Below are 20,618 nucleotides of genomic sequence, written 5' to 3' on the forward strand. Positions count from 1 at the left end.
CTAGTTCTTGGAGCTACCTAGAAGCAGACTCTCCAACTGCTTAAAATTATGAACAGCAAACAATTTCAGCACTTCTTGGTTAGTTTTTCTTTCCGCCCAAAGTAAAAAAGGTGTCAATATATTCCTGAGTGATATTCAAACCTTGTATGAACTTATGCAAGTCAGAGTTAACAGAACCTACATTTCAACAACAAAAATCCCCTCAGCCAGCAAAGGGGAAAGTGAAAAGCAAGGGTAGAACCTGGAGAAGAGATGCAGTGCAGTCCCAAGTTAAAACTTTGGCAAACTCATTTTAACCAGATTTCCCACCTCAAGGATATGTACTCTGAACAAACATTCAACTTACCATTTGTCTGCAATGATCTTGCCAGCATTTATTTATCTTCTTTAAAAATAAAAGACTATCCAGAGAATCTGTGCAGCACCCATTAAGGAAAACTAGTTTGCCAGTATCTTTAGAGGCCATATTCTGGAGATGATCTTTGCCAGCCATTAGGCAAAGCTGCTCCATGGATATTCCTATGCTACTGTGCCTGCCAGGGATAAACTGTTAATTGCAGAGCTGCCCAGCACAGTGGCTGGCAGTTCTCCAAAAGGCCTCCCTGTGTTTTCAAGGAATAACACTCACAGCTCTTCAGTAATACCATCTAGTGGCTGTACCGTGTAACCTTAATATAGATTTAAACAAGAAATCCCACCAGCGTCACCAGCGACACGTTTGTAACCAACTGAGGTGAGAGGGATGGAGAGGTTATTTTGTTTATTTAATGAGTTCACACTGAGCACAACAGGAGTGACCCTAATCTCTTAAAAGCAGTTACAGTTCTAAATAATCCTCAACAAATCCAAATACCACTCTTTTCATATACATCTCCAGGTCACTCTAAGTCATCTACATAGTTTTCTTCATTACACAACAGATCCAACTGTTATTTACAAATAATAGAATTCTCACATGCCTCACAAGTAAATCTAAATGAGGCTTTACCTTCCCCTCCTGCACATTATCATTTCCAACTCGTTCTGGCCAAATCTGATTAATCTGATCTCATGTCCTTGGGATACAAAGTGGTACACCTGTAAAATACTAGATTTTCAACTCTCCAATCCACCATCACCCTGTCAAGAGGGCAAGGTGAAAGCAGTTTGAGAACACTAGATTTAAAATGTTTTTTCATAACATCATCTAAAGCCTGAAAAAGCAGGAATGCAAAAGATGATTGTACACTGCTTTAAAGAAGACTAGAAGATTTGGTTCTCCAAAACCAGGTATGGTAAAGATTATGTAATAATGTGCAATGTAGAAGCCAGATGGCATAAACGGGACTAAAAAAAACAAAACAAACCAAACCATCAACAAAAAACAAAACCAAAACCATGTTGGTGCTATGCACCATTAAAAATCATAAATTATTCTGAGGTCCACCCACCTGGGGAATGCAGTGAACCTAGAAACTTGAGAGTCACGATCCAAAGCACATTTAAAGCATTCATCTGGAAAGGAGGTTTGCTCTGGGCCCTGACCCCTTGTTTCTTTCTACTTAATCCTATCTTTTCTACTTTATCCTATCATTTTCTGCTAAAAAAATCCATAGACAGCTGGGAAACAATATCAGCAGCCACAGTGCTGCTGTATATCAGTAATGCAATGGAATAGCTGTTCAATATGGCACTCTCCATCCATCATCTGCTGGCTAAGGCATTTTCCAGGAATATGGGGACAGCAAGGTGGACAAACTACACATCTGCTGCTCCAGCAAATGCAACCCCGTGGCTATTACAGAAAAGACACCTAGATATAGAGCACCTTCTCAGCATGCAAAGTTTGACCTGGATACAGTCAGGTGCACACAAAAGATCTACAAGTACTTCTGTGATCCATTAAGCCAGAAGAAAGATCCAGCAATGTAACTTCAGTACACCCATGGGGAAATTTACCATAAAACTTCATCCTTCTATGCATCCCAAGGCATTCAAATGAACTTAAAGCTCTCTTCCAAGAACTTCCCAAGGTACACATAAGATATGTGAAGGCTTGCTGAATGCCTCTATGATACATCACTGCTGACCAGCAGTTATTTTTGATCAAACAGATGCACTATGTTTGAAAATTATTTTATTATTCTTGACAACCATTGTGATTTTTTTAAGCTACTGCTGCCATAAGCATCACAACTACTCACCTGCCACAGAAATTCACACCTGCTGAGACATCTCACAGTGCTATTGACATTTTCTAGATTTAGTGCAAAATTTGCACTCCTATTAAAATGATAAATAAGTTCTTGTTAACATGCTACACATCAATATGCAAAAGTTATTCACCCAGATGACTGAAGTTGCCTGTGACTGATTAAAAAATATGCAAGCAGTCAAAGAACCTCTTTAACACATTGACAATTACTGTTGAAATTTTTGCAGTCTTGTTTTAAAAAATAATGATGTAAACTAACCATTCTACCTACTTCTGTGCAAGACAAAAGGATATTCTCTAAACTGAAGGATTTGTGCTTTCACATGTTCTTCACAGACCTGTCGCAGCTGTTTGTACAGTGTAGCAGAGACTTTGTAGGAACAGAGATTTTCAACAGCCTAAAAACAAAAAAAGGATTATGAATGAGACAAAAAAAGAACTTAATTTTTTTGTGTCTGTGTAATTAAGGCTGACAAAGGGAAAAAAAAATCAGCATTATATGTTCAAGCTGTGCACAAAACCAAAATATCAAAATGAAGTTTTGTAGAAAAATTAAGACTTTGGGAGTCCTTTCTGATTTTAGTCCCTTCTTACTATGCTAGATTTTGTGTCACAAACAAGATCCACCATCACAATCTGGGTCATATTTCAGATTTGCTGTTAAAAACTACCAGAATTCTGCCTGCTTCAATACTGCTCAGCAGTAGAACTCCTCCAGAAAGCCCATTTTGTTCATCCTTCAGTATGCACACAAGTGGTTTTTTGGGGCAGGAACACAACCACACCAAATATTTTAATTTCTTAACTTAAGGTAGACATTTCAATCAGTCTGTCTAAATGGTAAATGGCTACTTTCCAGTCTTTTTATCAACTTGTTTCTTCCCAAATATTTCCACTGATTCACATACTCATGCTAAGATACGTAAACTGTTGGGAAAAAATAATTAAGAAAAACCCCAAACAATAACAAAACCCCAAAAACCAACCCCACATTAAGCCTTACATAAAGGCTTGAACTGATTTATTGGGAGCTCACAGGATTTAGTTGAGTATTTATTCTTAGTTAACTAAGGAGGCCAATTCTGTCCAAAACCAAATGTTCTGGTGGTCACTCTATTAATATCAACTGCCCTAATATTATGAGGCGATACTGCACAGAACACTGCCAAGGATTTAAAGCACTATGTCACCTGGGCAACTAAAACTGACCCATGAATATTTTCCTCTGCTCCAGAGGATTCTAACCTACCTAACTTAATTTTACTTAAATGCTCATAAAAATGGCCTACACAATTTTGATACATTAAAGCATACAAACAAACAAAATTATAACACAGTGCCTATAATATGTTTTTCATCTGATCTTAAAGCAAGTAAAATGCTAACTTGCAACAAACAGTATTCAGACAATCTCTTTGCAGATAGTGTTAGAGCCACTCCTATCCACCCACCCAAATGTAAGACTAGTCAGGGCTCTCATAATTTTTTCCTTCACTGTCTTTCCTTTGCTACTACACTGTCCTGTTATGTGTCCTCCAGAAGGGCAGTGCTGCCCCACTTCAGATTATTTAGGACCTCACTGCAAAGGTAATTTTCTTTTTCCATTATTTTTATCACTCACTCCTCATTCAGCAATTCCTTGTACTGCCCCACTTTCTCTATCCCATCAAGTATAAAAGCTACTTCTATCAAAATCTGTGCAATCTACCACCAATCCCAGATATCATTTCTATTTTAGTCACAAAAAATTGGCTGCCACCCTCCCACTGCTCACTGACTACATCTCTGCCAAGCACCTTCATGCCTGATTCCATGCTGCCTCTAAAGCCTGGAAAGGAGTATCCTTCAGCCTTCCTACACAGCCTCATCATTGTTCTTCAGTTTCTTCTCAGCCACTGTGCCAAATTAAATAAATAAATCAGAAGGTTCAACTGCAGGCTGGTACACCAGCCTGCTGAGTCCACTGAACTCTAACAGCCCTCTCACTTCCTCCCAAAATGTCAGATAAAGACTGAAAAAACCCACCAAAAAGGCTTTACAGTAAGAACTGATGTACACAGAGATATTTTCCCCTGTGATGATTTGGTGCTTACCAACAGGCAGTTAAAATGATCTGTAAATACAGATCAGGTTTCCAATGGATGCTCATCTTTTATTCCTCTGGCAGGAGACTAAGTACCTATCTATGCACAGGCACACTGAGCACCACCACCCCCTGTGCAGAAATCTTCCTCATTTGCTGCGTTACAGATTATTCAACCAGACTTGCACAAGAGAAAAGAAGCAAGAAGTACACATCTCCCTTCACAGTTTATCTGAAATCTCTCTCCTCTTCTGCCAAAACTCAAGCATGTACCCTTAGTGATTTCATAGTCATATTACTATAATCTCATTTCTGAGCCTCTGAAAACAAGTTAGGTAACACTCAAAGCATCTGTGGGCTGTTTTTCTTTTTTTTTTTTTTTGGTAGACATGAAAAAGCAGGGTTATTCAAACACTGAATTTAAACAATAAAATGCATGATGTCATTCAAACTCTGCAAATTTGTAAGTACTAATAAATATATTGCATTCAAGTTTTCCATTTAAAAGAAATAATTATATTAAGTCAATATATATTTCATAATCAACCATTTTAGACCCACTCATTACATACCCTAACTAAAGGGACAAGTACAGTCAGGTCTGAAATCCATCCTGATTTTCTTGAACAGGGACCCAGTACAAACTACTGGCCTTCTCCTCTCTCACCATCTCACCTTTGCACCTCAACTAAACATTTAGAAAATTTTACATGTGCATAATAATGTTTTCAGTCCTGGTCTGGCAAGGACATTAATCTGCTGATCAAACACCTACACCCACAGAAAACTCATAACTAACTTATGTTATGTAGCACAATTTAGTGCATTGATAATTTTTTATAACATTATCACTCTAAAAACCTACTACTTCAGCTAAATACCTCAAAGCACATACATCTAAAATAACACAGAACTAAACTACATATAATTGGAGAAAGTAGAGAGAAATGGCTTGGGAGTCCATCCCTCTTTTACCCTCACTAGCCCCTGTTCCAGTAGTCCAGGTGTTCCAGAAATGCTTTTTCACCACTTGAACAGAAAAACTAAGATCCTGATTGTCATGAAAATGCAATAGTAACCTGAAATGTGGGTGAAGTGCCAGTTTGTTGCCTGCCTTTTTAATTCCCCAAAAGGTACAGAAGTGTAAGATTATATTCTAATAATATAAAATATAAATCGAATAATATAAAACATTATTATTTACAAGAAATTATAGCATGTACAAAAATCATCATAAAATATGGAACTTCATAACCCTATTAGAGAAACATCCTGTTTTCAACATGTTGAGTGGGTGGAGTATTGAAGATACTAAGACTTAGATCTCAGCCCTAACCAGGAATAGCTTTCTGTACTTCCCAACATAAACTGCTTTTTCATGGGCCCAGATCCCGGTAGCTCTCCAAGGAATGGATATACACAAACTGACTAAAAACAGAGTATGTAGTGAAGTATTTAATCAGCTTTTAACAAATCAAAATATATCATGTTGAGTGCGTGCCCAAGCAGTTTATTTGCCAAAAAAAAAAAAAAAAAAAAAAAAGCTAAACCTTATGAGGCTTACCTGGTAGAGCTCTTCAAGGTTGTACTTAATAGAAATGCTACTCTGTATTGCCCCCACTGCTTCATGAAGTTTCTGCCAGGTGTCCTGAGTATAATTATCTGGTAATTTGGGTCTTTCTGTGAAGTAAGACACAGGTAGTTTTAGAAGGGCCACCCAACGGGAGCCTGCAGCAATGCCTCTCTCCCTGCTGCTCCACCAAGTCCTGCCAAGCCACTCCGCTCTTGGCCGTGTAACTCTGGCACACTCAGAGGGGTCACTAATTCCACCCAGCCTTAGCACGACACGCTTCACCCCCCGGCTGCTGTGTTTGACGCCCGCGTTACTTTCAGCGAGGCGGCCACCCTCGCCTGGCTTTAATCAGCGCTGACACTAAGGTGGCTTTCTGCCCGCTCCCTCCGGCCGCTGCCCCCGCGCACGGAGCCCCACGCGTGTCCCCGGGAGCCCTTCACGGGCGCGGTGCCGGCGGCGTTATCAGCCCGGCGGCGTTATCAGCCCCGCGGCAGCCGCCCCTCGCTCCGATACGGGTGACAGCGGCGGGCCCGGCCGCGGGCAAGGGGCGGGGAGCGGCGGGGCCGCAGTAAACAAAGATCGGGCCGAGCGCACCTGCCAGCACCGAGGGCCCGGCCTGCCCCGTACCCACCTCTGAAGTTCTTGATCACGAGTTTCTTGGAGGAGGCGGTCGCGCCTCCCCCTCCCGTGGAGCGGGTGGCGGCCAGCGAGGCGGGCTTGGTGAGCCCGTTCGTGTGTCCCACCAAGGCCGACAACTGCGGCTTCTTCTGCGGCTCGTCCGCCATCTCCGCCCCGGGCGCCGTGTCCGGCCGGGGCAACGCGCTGGGCTGGGCCGGGCCGGGGCCGGCTGGTCCCCGCCTCCGCTCCCCTCCTCCTCCTCCGCCACCTCCCAGCCGCCCTCCCCCACTGCCCGCGGGCGGCTGCCAAGTGCCGCCGGGGCGGGAGGCACCGATAGCCGCCCGCCCGCCTCCGCCCGCCCCGGCGGCCGCCTCGGGCCCAGGTCCGGGTCCGTTCCCGAGTGCGGGCGGCCCGCGGCGCTCGGGCAGCGCCGGCCCCGCTCACAAGATGGCTCCCGGGCCGGGGCAGCCTCCCGCGGGCAGCAGTCCCCCGGTGTCCCCTGCTTGCTCTGGCTCTGTTCGCTGGTGCCCGCCGAAGGGTACGGAACGAAAGGCAGGGAGCATCCCGCCCACAGCCAGCCCGAGAGGCCGCCGCGCCCTGCTCACCGGCACCCCCCAAACCCCTCCGAGCCCGGCCTGCAGGAGCACGGAGCGCGTCCTTGTCTCACACATCTCCCTGGCCGCAGCGCCTTTAAAAGTCAACCTGCTCGGGAGTTTATGAGCTCGATTCAACTTTTTCGACCCAAGTTCACCGAGACCCCTCTCCAGCGCTCCTGCGGGCAGCGCAGCTAGCGAGGACGGAGGGAAGGCGAGCCTCCAGCGTTTTCTCGGGGAAGTAACTGGGGTATCCTGCCACGGGGAGGCCACCACCCGCCTCCCGTACAAGCCGCGGGCACAATGCGCAGCGGGGTGACAGTGACAGTGACAGCTACGACGGTCCCAACGCACCGCCACCCACGAGCGCGCGGCGCGCCCCAGCACACGCGGTTCACCCTGACGCGCGCCCGCTGCCCCGCCCCCCGCTCCCTCCCATTGGCTGCCCCACCCACTTCTCCCTCCCATTGGCTGCCCCACCCACTTCTCCCTCCTATTGGCTGCTCCACCCACCGCTCCCTCCCATTGAATCCCCACCCACCGCTCCCTCCCATTGAATCCCCACCCACCGCTCCCTCCCATTGAATCCCCACCCACCTCTCCCTCCCATTGGCTGCCCCGCCCACCTCTCCCTCCCACTGGCTGCCCCGCCCACCGCTCCCTCCTATTGGCTGCCCCACCCACTTTTCCCTCCCATTGGCTGCCCCACCCACTTCTCCCTCCCATTGGCTGCTCCACCCACCTCTCCCCTCCCATTGAATCCCCACCCACCGCTCCCTCCCATTGAATCCCCACCCACCGCTCCCTCCCATTGGCTGCCCCGCCCACCGCTCCCTCCCATTGGCTGCCCCGCCCACCTCTCCCTCCCACTGGCTGCCCCGCCCACCTCTCCCTCCCACTGGCTGCCCCGCCCACCGCTCCCTCCTATTGGCTGCCCCACCCACTTCTCCCTCCCAGTGGCTGCTCCACCCACCTCTCCCCTCCCATTGAATCCCCACCCACCTCTCCCTCCCATTGGCTGCCCCACCCACTGCTCCCTCCCATTGGCTGACCCACTCCCCCCTCCCTCCCATTGGCTTCCCGAGTGAAGCCACGCCCCGGAGCCGCGGTGGGCGGGGCACGGCCGTGGGGGCTGTCACGTCACTGTCGGCGCCGCTCCCGCCGCCCGCGGACGCGCCGGGGTCCGGAAGCGCGGAGGGAGTTCCGGGGCTCCTAGGGTGGCGCAGGTGTGGGGCTCCCGCCTCATCTCCCTGCCCATTCATGGCGCACATCACCATAAATCAGTACTTGCAGCAAGTAAGCAAGAATTTTTATTATTTTTTTTAATTAGTCTGTGGGCCCTGTTTGAGTACGCGGGTGTGTTTTTCTTTGCCGTAAATTTTCTGCCGTGGTTAAGAAATAAATCAGCGTAGGGTGAGTGATGTGGTGGGGGAATGTATTTCCTCAGTGCGCGTGCCAGGGACGCACGCCTGGATGCCTGTTTCCAGGCGTGGAGGTTTCTGAGGTGATTTATTAGTGAGAACCGCCCCGGGGGCTGTGTGTGTGCCCAGGAAGGAGGGCGGCTCAGGGATTTGGGGAGTGCAGCGACCTGAGGCGCACAGAAACCACGGAGGATGGAGAGGCGGGAGCGGAGCCCGGGGATTGCGGCTGGACCGAGCTGCAGGGACGAGCTCTCCGTGGGCCCGCTCGGGATGGGCCTTGCTGGACTAAAAACTAAACACACATTTCTGAAAGATTTTAAACAGTCTGTTTTCCCTCTTTTATTGCTATTTTGGTCTATGGGGGTTTTTTCCCGTTTGGTGTGAGCTTTCCATACATCAAACAGATTTTTTTTTTTCATTTTGGGACACAAAAATATGACAAAGCACAAGCAACAGGAAGGGAACTCTTAAGAAGTAATATCTAAAACTACTTCAATGACTGTAGAAATTTCCACCTTGATGTCACAATAACCAGTCCAAGCAGACTATTTTTTGCAAGGATATATCTTTGACAGGAAGCAGAATTAAACCATTCTTCCACAAAATATAACATTTACAGTCTTAGCAGGTTTAAAAAGCATTTGATATAGATAAAATATCAGCCTAACATCAGACATTGCCTTTGGAATGATAGCTACATGTTAAATCTGCCTGTCTTCATTTTAAAGCATTTCTCAAAGATTGCACCTTTGCATCTGTGTTTGATGCCTATGAGTCCAACTGGAATTTTAAAAAGCTTAACCAAATTTGGTTCTCAACTGCTGTGTTACAATGCTGAACCCATGTGCATATGGCATCCTACAAATAAGGAAAAAAACACAATGGTGTTATCCCTGGTTTTTTTGAGCAACAGATGTATTGGAAATAAAAAAAAAAATATTTATTCAGTTTTAAACCTTTAAAATTTCACACTTGATTTGATATTAATAGATATGAAGAGTGGTAACTAGGTGGTGGCTTTCATATTGTATAAATATGTTGTGTGTCTGTTTCTGGATTTTATTCTGTAATGAGACTGTTTATTTTGGTAGGTACAAGAAGCCATTGAAACCAGAGATGGGACATTTTGTGCTGAATTAGTATCATTTAAACATCCACATGTTGCAAACCCAAGGCTGCAGGTGAGGATCTGGTCTTTGATCTTTTGTTTTACTTTCAGTTTTCCTGGCTCCATGTGTGGGTTTCTTTCCATTGTAGAGAAGCCTCAGAAATCTGTTTCACAGGCTGAGGTTAGGTCCCCTTGTAGGTTCACTTCCCTTTTCTTCTTACAATGACAATATGTATAATTTTTGTTTTCTGGTTGGCTCTTTATGTTCCATTTTGAATTGTTTTCTGGATAGATACAGATGTCATTTCTGACCAAGTCTGCATTAGTTATTAGCATAGCACAGTGGAAAGCACTGTAGAGAAAAAAGCAGTGGTTAGGAAGGTCCTGGTGTTTGTGTGTTTTGGATACTTTTATTTAAGGCTGACTCTGTTCAGGTTCTGGAGGCAGAATGCACACAAGAAATTCATTACTTTGGACATAATTGTTAATATAATTTAAAGTTTTGGTAGATGCATACTAGGTGATCTCCAGAGGTCCCTTCCAATCCTAGCAAATCTTCCATGACAAAATATGCATATGATGTTCTGTTTCTGTTGCACTGGATGTTCCTTTAATGTTTTATTGATTTATTCTACACTTAGCTTCCATCTCCAGAGGAAAAATGTCAACAAGTTTTGGAATCACCATATGATGAAATGTTTGCAGCCCACTTAAGGTAAAGATGGGCCCAGAATGTAAAGTCAGTTGTGAGGTGTACAGCAGGGATGGGGAAGGATATCCTTAAGTTTACTTGCCTATTTTAAAAGGCTTACACCTGAAAACTTGGTATTTATTACTCTTATAAATAATGCTAGAAATGCAGGAAATAAAAACTTTCTTTCTCCTCTCCACATAAAGTTTGCTCTATGGCCATTGGCACAGCTTTGTTGTCGGTGCTTGCTGTTTCCCTTGCTCTGCCTACTAGCTGCACAAGAATTTAGAGTGAAATAAGTAAAGGAAATAAATATTTTTAAAAGGAAATTTTAATCATAAAATTATTCTTAAGAAAGCTTAAGTAATTCTCTGAGGCTTGTTCTTCATAATTTTCTGCACCTAGTTTCTTTCAACAATCTTGCATTTTTCAAATTTAATCTTGGTGACAGTTTCCATAAACATTATCTTATATAAATATCTATTCATCTCTAGGACATCTTTTCTACAATTATCAAGTGCTCTGTTAAAATACTTGTGCCAGTTTTTTTAAGAATGCTTTTAGTCAGATTTCTTAGTGCCTTAAATAGACTGTAAAACTTCATGCCTGGTAGGACACAAAAATAAATATTTCATTTTTGTATATTTTCTGATGCACTAATGCACCTTTTCTTTGACAGGTGTACTTATGCTGTTGCCAACCATGACTTTGTAGAGGCATACAAATGCCAAACAGTTATTGTCCAATATCCTTTTCCATAAATCTTGTATATTTTTTTCAGATTAACTTCTTGCAGAATAAGTTCTCTTCATAGTTTTTAAAAATCTAATAGAATGTGGTCTGCTTCCCAGTACACTTCAGTTGTTTAGATTTCTAAGCAAGGAAATCCAGATTCATTCTTCCAGCTTTCTGTAGGGCTAAGAAGGAATTTTTTACTTGGCTCTAAAATAGAATATTAATTTCTCCCTGAATATAGGAGAGTCTCAAATCATTATAATACTTTGCAGTTTGTACTTGGCTAGAGGAGAAGATAATGATAAAAAAGCTTCTATCTTATTTCTGGCCACTCAAAGGAGTGCATGGCTGTGCTCACGTTCTTCCATGCTGCAACTCAGCTCCTCAGCTTCTTGATGGTGTTTTGATTTTTAATCTTTCATGAAGTCATATGTGGTACCACTGAACAGCTGTTTCCCAAATCTGTGCTTCATTTCATGGCATTTCAAATTTTCCTAAATACAATACATCCTTCCTGCGAGCATTTCAGGCACATAAAGAAGAAAATTGGTGAGTACATAGTAGAAATCTACAAGAAAATAGACTAATCTTTTCCTTATAATACCATTGTAGTCAAATACCTATATTCTTATTTATCCCCAGTGATGCTAAAATCAAGCCTAATTGGTTTTGTTGCCTGGTTGAGTTTTCATGTCCAAAGTGTGAAAACTAAACAGCTGAGCTTAGTTATGTAGAATGGTTCATGTGTAAATACATGAAGGATTTGTTCAAAGAGAAGTGGAATTTTATTAAAGCCACAGTAAAAAGACTTTAGAAATAATTATTGCAGTGTAGGATTTCTGAAATGCTGAGAGCTTGAAGAGCTCTCCTCTTAAGAAATGCATCCTTCTTCATTTAAAGATTAATATATACTTTTCTGGTTGTATGACCAACTAACAAAAAAATATCAATTGCCTGTTTCTCATGTCTGTCTTGCTGTTTGATTTGCAGCTACCTAAGTATACTATGATTTTCTTTTCTAGGGCCTTACCTATTATGTATTCTGTAGCCCTTGATCTTCGAATTTTTGCTAATAATGTAAGTAGACCTGATTAACAACCTCATTAGTTTTATCTGTTTGGTATTTCCACAACAAAAATTTTTTTATAGAGTTTATTACACAGTCTAAGTTTGCTCAGTTCTCTTTAACTCATTGTTCAGGAATTTATTGACACACTAAATTCATCCAGTCCTACTGAGAAATGAAGTTGCTCAGTCTGTCCACCTCCTATTTGCACATGGAACTAGAAGGGTTCTGAGGACCTGAATGCAACTCTCAGCACTTGCTTAGAACTTAGGATAAACATTTTCTTTATTGAGTAGCATGTGGCTTCAGACACTATTTCTGTGTTATCCCTGGGATTTGGTGGAAATTGGAGGTATCACAGACAACTGTGATCTAACCATTCACCAAATCTGAAGAGGGAACTCCCCTTTTCCAGATGTGTGCACCACTTCTGATGCTCTTTGGAGCCCTTGGTGAACCCATACAACTGCTGACATGCAAATAACTCCCAAATTTACATTATTTTTCTCAGGCTGGTAAATGGAATTAGCTTGTATAGGGATCCTTTGAGATTTTCTAGGCCAAGGTAAGTGACAGAGTTGTGGTTTTGTTCCTAGTCAATTCACCTGAAGAGTTGAAGCTAGACTTCAAGTTAGGTAGGGATTGACAGTATCCAGTATTTTCAGTATCATCACTCTCTTGTGCTCACTTAGTCACTAAACCACATATGTGGAACGCTTGCACAGCAAGTATTTTTCATGTATGTGACTGCTCTGCAACAAGTCTCCATTCTCAGTTTGAATAAGGGAAATCCATATCCCTGAGATGCATGAGAAAGGGAAGTGTTTGAACTCTGTCTTCTAACCTTAGTATATTCAGAGGATTTGGTTTCAGAGAAGACTTTTGCAGCAAGATGCATTTCCATTTCTTTTATTTATCTTTCGGCTAGTGTGAATGCAAACACTATAATAAAACTTTTTAGAAAGCACATAGTAAATATCTACTTGCTGTATTTTTTCTGTTGAAGTTCTTCATTAGTCTGTGTGTGAATCTTTCCTGTATGTTGACAACTGAATTATTTTTCTTTCCCTCTTGCTGGTGTGACATATGTGTTTTATCTTTCTCTGGAAATCTCAGGCCTCAGCAGTGTGTTAGAAATAAAATCTAGTCTTTGTGGCTGTGGAGAGAAACTGAGTTGTAAATTCTAAGAGTCAAACTCCATAATTTTTTCCAGGCTCTTGGTCTATGTGCATTTGAGTTGAAGTGTTAATGCTGCAATTCAGTTATTAAACCTGAAATTAGGTTTCTGAGACCTGCACTAGGCTTAGTAATACTAAAGGTAGTAGTGATCAGTGCTATTTTCCAAGGACTATCCTTCTCTACATTGGGCTTGGTTCATGTCCAGGAGCCTCCCTGAGAGTTTTCTTTTGTTCTGTGTGCTTGTCTGCCTTCTAGATTTGGGAGATAGCAGCCATGACAGATCTCTTGCTATAATACTTTATAAAATGCTGTATTAAATAACTAAACTTTACAGCCATGTGATCCACAATGGTACAATGTAGAATTGCTTATTGTTTCTTGCTGTGTAATGCTAGGCAGATCAACAGCTTGTGAAGAAAGGGAAAAGCAAAGTTGGTGACATGTTGGAAAAAGCAGCAGAACTGCTGATGAGCTGCTTTCGAGTGTGTGCCAGTGACACGTGAGTGAAAGACCCTCTCTTGAACTTGCACTAATAAATTACTGAGCACTTAATGAACTTTGCTGTAGATTTTCCCACTTACTTAGACCATATATGGATCTTAGAACTTAGATCTTCTGAGACTTGTCTGTTCTCAACTATAGTTTGTTTTCTTTTGACTATTAACTACAGAGGCAGAGCCCTCACTTCAGGTTTGGCATTCCTAGCAAGTATTGATGGGAGGAACTGATTATGTCTCTGTTTCTCATGAAAGATGATTAATGCTTCTGTGCCCTGTTAGTTGTAAAGTTTGCTCCATTAGAATTAATTAGATGGAGAAGAGATGACTCTGGTTTCCAGTCTTTGCATTTTTAACACTTCTGAAGTGGAAAAAATGCATTTTTTCAGGTCTTTCTTTCATCTAATGTATTATAAGCCAATGCTGTGCTTTTGTATGTTATCTGCAGACTGGAATGAGGACCCTGATGCAGATGAGTAATATCCTGCAAGATATCTTTTCATTATGTTGAGAAGATATGTAGCAGAGTTGCACCTATGCCTACCCTGAAAATGCTATGGGGTGAATACCTATGGAATGAATTTACTGTGAGGACAAAGTCATTATTTTCTTACAATGTTCAGTACTAGCAGGTTTTTTCTTTTTCTTTTGACAGTCGAGCAGGCATCGAAGACTCAAAAAAATGGGGCATGTTGTTTCTTGTGAATCAGCTGTTTAAAATTTATTTTAAGGTAGGGTTCAAGTCTGGTAAGCTGTGTTTGTATTTCATATTCTAAGTCAAACCCATCCTGTGTTGATATGATCTATCTACACTGTATCTATCTGCACTCTGATTAAAATGTTGTTTGTTTTTTTTTTAACAGATCAACAAGCTCCATCTCTGTAAGCCCTTAATTAGAGCAATTGACAGCTCAAATCTGAAGGATGAGTATAGTATGGCACAGAGAGTTACCTACAAATACTATGTTGGACGCAAGGCCATGTTTGACAGTGACTTTAAGCAAGGTACTGTGTGTCAGTAAGACATGTTTAAACTCTTGCTTGGCATGAAATCTTGCTGAAGTTGTGTGTGTGTGTGATACTCAAACTTGCATTGATCAAAGGAAAAGCCATACTGAAAGGTCAAAGGCCCACAGGCTGACTTGAAACAGAGATGAGATTACACTTCCAATTGTAGTGTATGCCTAGCTTTAAAATATTTGTGTCAGTGGAGCTCCCTGAAGTCTTATGCATTATATATGTGCATTACAAAATGTGTGAGCATCCAAAAGAACAGGTTTGTAAGAGTTTCACAGAGGAGCCTTCAACTCTTCAAGTTGCTGTGTGCCATGTAGGAAATCTTCAGTAAACTATAGTGTAGAATTAGTTTCTTGATCCATTGATTTTGGAAGATGTGCAAACTGTATTTCTTAGATTTCTAATGGATTTCACTAACAGAAATGCTTGTAGAGCTAAGGTATACACCTTCATCACTAAATGAATCCCTTGACCAACATCTATTCTGGAGCTGACTCTGTTACTCCAAACAATGTCTTCTGCCTGTCAGGCTTATCATTTTTTTCTCTGTCAGTGGAAGCTGCTGGGAGATTTTCATGCTGTTATGCTGTGTGGTCTCACTGGCACATTTCTGCAGCACAGGAGATGTGTGCATTGCATTCAGCTTTCATCTCTTGAAAAACATAAGTCCTAAGAGTGTAGGAAGTAGAGTGTATTATCAGTACTTCTTGAGATTCTCTGCTTCTGTAATAGGAGAACAATAATATTACTGAAATAAGTTGAAAACTCCAATATTACTTGTAACTGCAGTGTCTGACATCAAGATCTTGACAACTTTTTTTTGACTTTCTGAAGGAGAACTTACCTTTCTGGTACTACTTTGTATTTTGTGTGAATCTTCAATTTTTCTTTATTTTTGAGTGGTGTGGTTTTTTATTTGATTTCAAATGTTGCATGTTCAAGTTAGAGATGGACATTGAGCACAATTTGGGTTACAGCTAAATGTAAATTAACTACGGTTAAATGGGTTAATCCATTCTTGTGGTTGATTCATGTTACTCTTGTTTGCAGCTGAGGAGTATCTGTCATTTGCCTTTGAGCACTGTCACCGATCAAGCCAGAAGAACAAAAGAATGATTTTGATCTACCTGCTGCCAGTGAAAATGTTGTTGGTGAGTAGATATTACTTTCCTAAATAAGGGCAAGGGGGTACACATGCAGATTGTAAAACTGAAGCTCAGTATTTTCTTGGTTTTCCCTAAGTGAAATTCAGAGGCTGTTTTACCCCTGTAAGAGCCAGTGTGTGCACACCTTGCTATGTGAGGGCAAAAAGTGTTGTCATTTATAGCAACACAGGAAAGGGGATGGGGAGGGAAATAACACAGCCAAACAAAAAAAAAAAAATATCCACCCCTAAACAAAACCAACCTGGCCTTCCTTTCCCCCTACCCTTTTCTCATGCCTCCTAAAGGTGCAGCCTGATCTTAGTAATTTAATAAAGGTGTATTTGAATTATTTGGAGAAGCACTCAACAGTGTAACTAACTTCTGTCGTGGTACACTGTGTCAGTGCCTCTCTGCTGATCAACTGCACACAAAAGCCAGGAAGGTGTGAATACTCTAGGATAAATTTGTCTGCTTCTGTTGGAAGAAAAAAGGATGTGCAAACAGATGACTGAGGACTGTTGAGAGCCTTTGTCTTTTTCATTTGTACCTTTTACATTTTCCCATTCAAGGCATGTCAGAAGGGTCATGAGGCAGAGCATTTTGGTTCTGAAAAAAATCAGTGAAGACTTATTACTATTTGATCATTTCATATTTCTATTAAAAGAATTACACATCTGTTTCTTGTTCCTATCCTTTCCCATGTGCAGTGCTAACACTTGTGCATCCCTGAATTAGTGGATTATGCTGAGTATTAGTTCATTGTACCTGAGGGGAAAGGAACTAGATTTTAGAGTTTCCTGTTCTGGCCCTGTTACCAAAGTTACCCATGGAGAATGTTATCACCTGCCTTAATTGAGTTACCATTTTCTACCTTCCCCTTGACCTGTTTGTGACCTCCCCACTTTTTTCCTTCTATGCTCCCTTTCCAATCCCTTGCTGTGTCAGCTGGGTAAAGGGGGAGTATAGTTGGTATGGTAATTGGCTTCTGTTTTCCTTGTTTTATTTGTTGACTTTCTTAGTGGTTGTTTTCAGATCAATCAGAGGTTGGGTTGATAAAGGAAAACTTACTAACAGTCTTCCTAAAAGCTTTGTCCCAGCTCTGATTGGGTGCTTTAAACTGGTGGGTCTGTTAGTAATTCTGCCTAGAATTACTGTGGCTTTTCAAAAGCTGTTTTAGTGTACAAGAGGCATTAGAGAAACTAGATAAAGGTCACTGTATTTACAGTTGCTTTTTTTAAATCAGAGCCCAAACACTAATACTAACTTCAAACTACTAAAATAGCTTGTGTGTTGTTGTTTTTTTTTTTTTTGTTCCTAACAGCTCTCAGTAAACCTGCAGCTCGGTTCTGCTCTCAGTTAATCCTTCATCCAGGAGAGGAGTTAGCAACAGCATAGCATGATGTAACTAAATTTAAAGTCTGAACAAGTCAATATGCATTCTGATCTTTGCTGTGCAGGGGATAAAAGACAGTTTCCTTTTGATTCTGTGAAATGGTTCAGTCTTACCTGATCTAGCAATAACAATTAATTTTGTTTCTGTAAATTTAACCTTTCTCTACTTTTTTTTTTTTTTTTTTTTTTTTTTTTTTTTTTTTTTTGAGGAGGGAGCATGGTGGTGGTGTTTGTTTTTTGAGAGAACATTTTTATTTCTGCATGGAGGCATAGAGAAGAAAAAAATCTGTTACAGTCTGAGTTGGCACTTGACAAGGCTGAAGCACTGCTTGTATTCCCTTGGAAGTGCTTGGGATTCCTGCAGTTTTTCTGTTTGTAGAATAGATGATCCAACTGTGACATAAAATTTGAACCTGCCAAGACCTCATTTTACAGGATCTTGATTCTACAAGTTTGATAGTTGTTCCCTAACTTTAAGTATTAATTGTCCCTAAATCATGATAAATCAGTAGTTATTGTGAGTTGTGCTACAAAGTGTTTGAGAGGGACATGGGGGTTCTCTTAAAAATACTTTTATTCACTTCTTATTCTGTAGCAAAAAAAAAAAAAAAAAAAGTGGTTAAACATTCCTCTTTTTCTCTTAACAATTTTTTTTTTTTTAGCTTACTAGATTATATTTAAAATGCATTTGACTTTACCCTGGGAAACTTTGACACCATTTATTTTTCAGGGCCATATGCCAACAGTTCAGCTCTTAAAAAAGTATGACCTTATGCAGTTTGCCGAAGTAACAAAGTCTGTGAGGTATGATGCTTGTTTTTCTGCTTTGTGTTCAAAAAGTATTAAGTAAAAAATGTTTCTTTGGGGTGATTGAGGAAGGCAGGGGAGCCATATTCCTGCTAAGTCATAGTTTCTTTTCTCATTGGGATGAGACCTCACTTTTTCATTTCTTTATTCTTTCAGTGAAGGAAATCTTCTTCTACTGAATGATGCTCTGACAAAGCATGAGACCTTCTTTATTCGATGTGGAATCTTTCTTATCCTTGAGAAGCTGAAAATCATCACTTACAGGAATCTCTTCAAAAAAGTGTAAGCATAACAAAACCTACATTTTTGCAAAAGCAGATTTAATATGGTTTCACCTGGGACTGCAGTAGAATTGTATATGCTCCCTACTTCTCTCTGAGAGAGCTGGCTTCCTGTTAAGGTGAATTTATTGTAGAAAGGCCTTTTTTCTCAGAAATAGAATTTTTAAGTGATTATTCCTCAATAACACATTTTTCCTGTTGTTTCTTTCAGATATTTACTACTCAAAACTCATCAGCTATCTCTAGATGCTTTTCTGATTGCTCTGAAGTTCATGCAAGTAGATGATGTTGATATTGATGAAGTCCAGTGTATTTTAGCTAACCTTATATATTTGGTAAGCACTGACCACTTGTTGTCTGCTGCTTCCAGACTTCCAAGAATGAAAAATATTAGATAAAGAAAAACAGTTTATGACAAAAATTACATTGGTAATCCCAGGTTTTCTTGTGGTTTTTTTGATGACTTGTGCTCAAAGTGAAATGTTTTCATTTGCCCTGAGGACTTCTTCTAGTTCCTGCCTTTTTTTGCAGGAATCAGTTAGAATTGAAGATGAATTTCACGATACAAATTCAATACTGACATTTTTTATATGCAGAAACATTGATTTAAAATATAAACCTTTCAAGTGGCACCAAAAAGATTTGTTCTGCATTTGAAGTAGGAGTCTTCTCAAGTTAGGAAAAACAGAGCCAGATTTCTTTGGTTCTGTTCCACATTTTATCTTTAACTCTAAGTGAATCTCAACTGCTTATGAATGGATAAAAGCTTGAAATCTAAATATTTGTATTAAATCAGAGGTTTTGAGGCACCATTGTAGCATCAGCAAGAAAATGAACCACTTCTCTATTTCTAAAACATTATTTGGTGTGGTCTAGGTCACTGGGAGATTTCTTTCACTGTTACAACATTATGTCTGAAAAGGAAGTACTATGTCATTTAGTTTATTAGGTATGGAATACTAATTGATTAAAATCCTCATTTTAAAGTGAACAGGAGTGAATTTAGAAACACTTCTGTAGAGCTCTATCTCTTCAAGGCAGTGTAAGCAGAGCCATAGGGGGCCCTGGCAAGAGGCTCTCAGTCTGACAGCACCCTTAGTACTCAAAAAAGTAAAGCTGGTGGTGGCTCCAACTTTCTGCTTAACTCCCCAAGGTGACCCACTTACCTAAACTGGACCCCATGGATATTTATGTGCAGTAGTGCAGTGAGCATACACAGCTTTGCTGTGGTTAGCTGGTAGGTGTTTGCTTGGGTTGTAGGGATTGTGTTACCAGCTCTGAGTACTAACACTGCCTTTTTCTTCTTCTGCCAGGGTCACATCAAAGGCTACATATCCCATCAGCATCAGAAGCTTGTGGTCAGCAAGCAGAACCCATTTCCTCCACTGTCAACAGTGTGTTGTTGAGTATTGCATCTTAGCCATGCAATTCTCTTCAGATACTCAGCTTGCCCAGTGGAACTGCTGCCAGTGACCCCAAGAACACTGTAAATGGCCTGGTTCATGTCCAGGACTGAAATACCAGGAACTGTTTGTGGCTCCTTTCCCAGAATGGCCAAGGCTGCCGGTGTTACAAAGTGCATTGAAATGAAATGCTGACTTTTAAATGGCAGTTTCCACAGGCTTTCTAGATCATTCAGAGTATTTAATGAAGAAATAAAGCAAAAGCATTCCAAATTCCTTCCAAACTACTTAAAGCTTTTATAAAGTACTTCATGTTACTATTTCTGTGTTTATCCTTCAGAAAGAAGGATAGCCTTTGTTACTTGTGTTAATCCATTCTTCAGAGTGGAAGTAATGTTTTCTTACATGGTTTCCAATTTTTTTTAAGTATCAATAATTTTGCTGGTATTAAATACTCTGTTCAAACTGTCTCTAAAAAATGGGGAAGTGTTTAATACCAAAAGCTTTGCTGTGTCAGTAGTACTTATGTGTTTGAGTAAATGTGGTAGGTGTCCACAGATGGCTTATTCTGGTCATATTTTGTTTAATTTTTGTTATGATGAACAAAAACTCATGCAACTCTGTTTTATTTTGCTTCTGGGAAAAACACTACCACTGGATCCAGTATTTTAAGTGTTACTATCCTGTCACAACCTGGGGGTTGGTTGCTTTGTTTGGGAGTGGTACAATATAACTGATAGAGATCATAGTTTTGGGGTTTTAAAATTATTTATAAAATAAATAAAATACACATTTTTTTTCTGTCTTGGATTTTA

The 20,618-nt window shown here is 41.1% G+C and overlaps 2 protein-coding genes across 3 annotated transcripts in view; one reads left to right on the plus strand and one right to left on the minus strand.

Annotated features, from left to right (window-relative positions):
* Positions 1–6,700, minus strand: part of CUL4A (cullin 4A) — a 34,052-nt gene extending 27,352 nt beyond the window's left edge. Inside the window, exons 1-4 of one of the 2 annotated variants that reach the window (XM_056495561.1) lie at positions 6,482–6,700; positions 5,842–5,957; positions 2,488–2,592; positions 347–415 (exon numbers count right to left, since the gene is read on the minus strand). In XM_056495561.1, coding sequence (XP_056351536.1) covers positions 347–415; positions 2,488–2,592; positions 5,842–5,957; positions 6,482–6,635 — 444 coding nt within the window. In that variant the 5' untranslated portion in view covers positions 6,636–6,700. The other variant, XM_056495569.1, reaches the window with a different exon arrangement.
* A 1,466-nt stretch (positions 6,701–8,166) lies between these two features.
* On the plus strand, positions 8,167–20,618 carry PCID2 (PCI domain containing 2). Its single transcript, XM_056489426.1, has 14 exons — positions 8,167–8,357; positions 9,574–9,663; positions 10,232–10,305; positions 10,961–11,026; positions 11,524–11,565; positions 12,039–12,093; positions 13,657–13,760; positions 14,414–14,489; positions 14,622–14,763; positions 15,826–15,926; positions 18,043–18,116; positions 18,276–18,401; positions 18,612–18,735; positions 19,714–20,618. Exons 1-14 carry the CDS (start codon positions 8,322–8,324, stop codon positions 19,804–19,806), a joined length of 1,203 nt encoding a protein of 400 aa, XP_056345401.1. The 5' UTR covers positions 8,167–8,321; the 3' UTR covers positions 19,807–20,618.

This window comes from Oenanthe melanoleuca, chromosome 1 (assembly GCF_029582105.1).
Source record: "Oenanthe melanoleuca isolate GR-GAL-2019-014 chromosome 1, OMel1.0, whole genome shotgun sequence".
NCBI lineage: Eukaryota > Metazoa > Chordata > Aves > Passeriformes > Muscicapidae > Oenanthe > Oenanthe melanoleuca.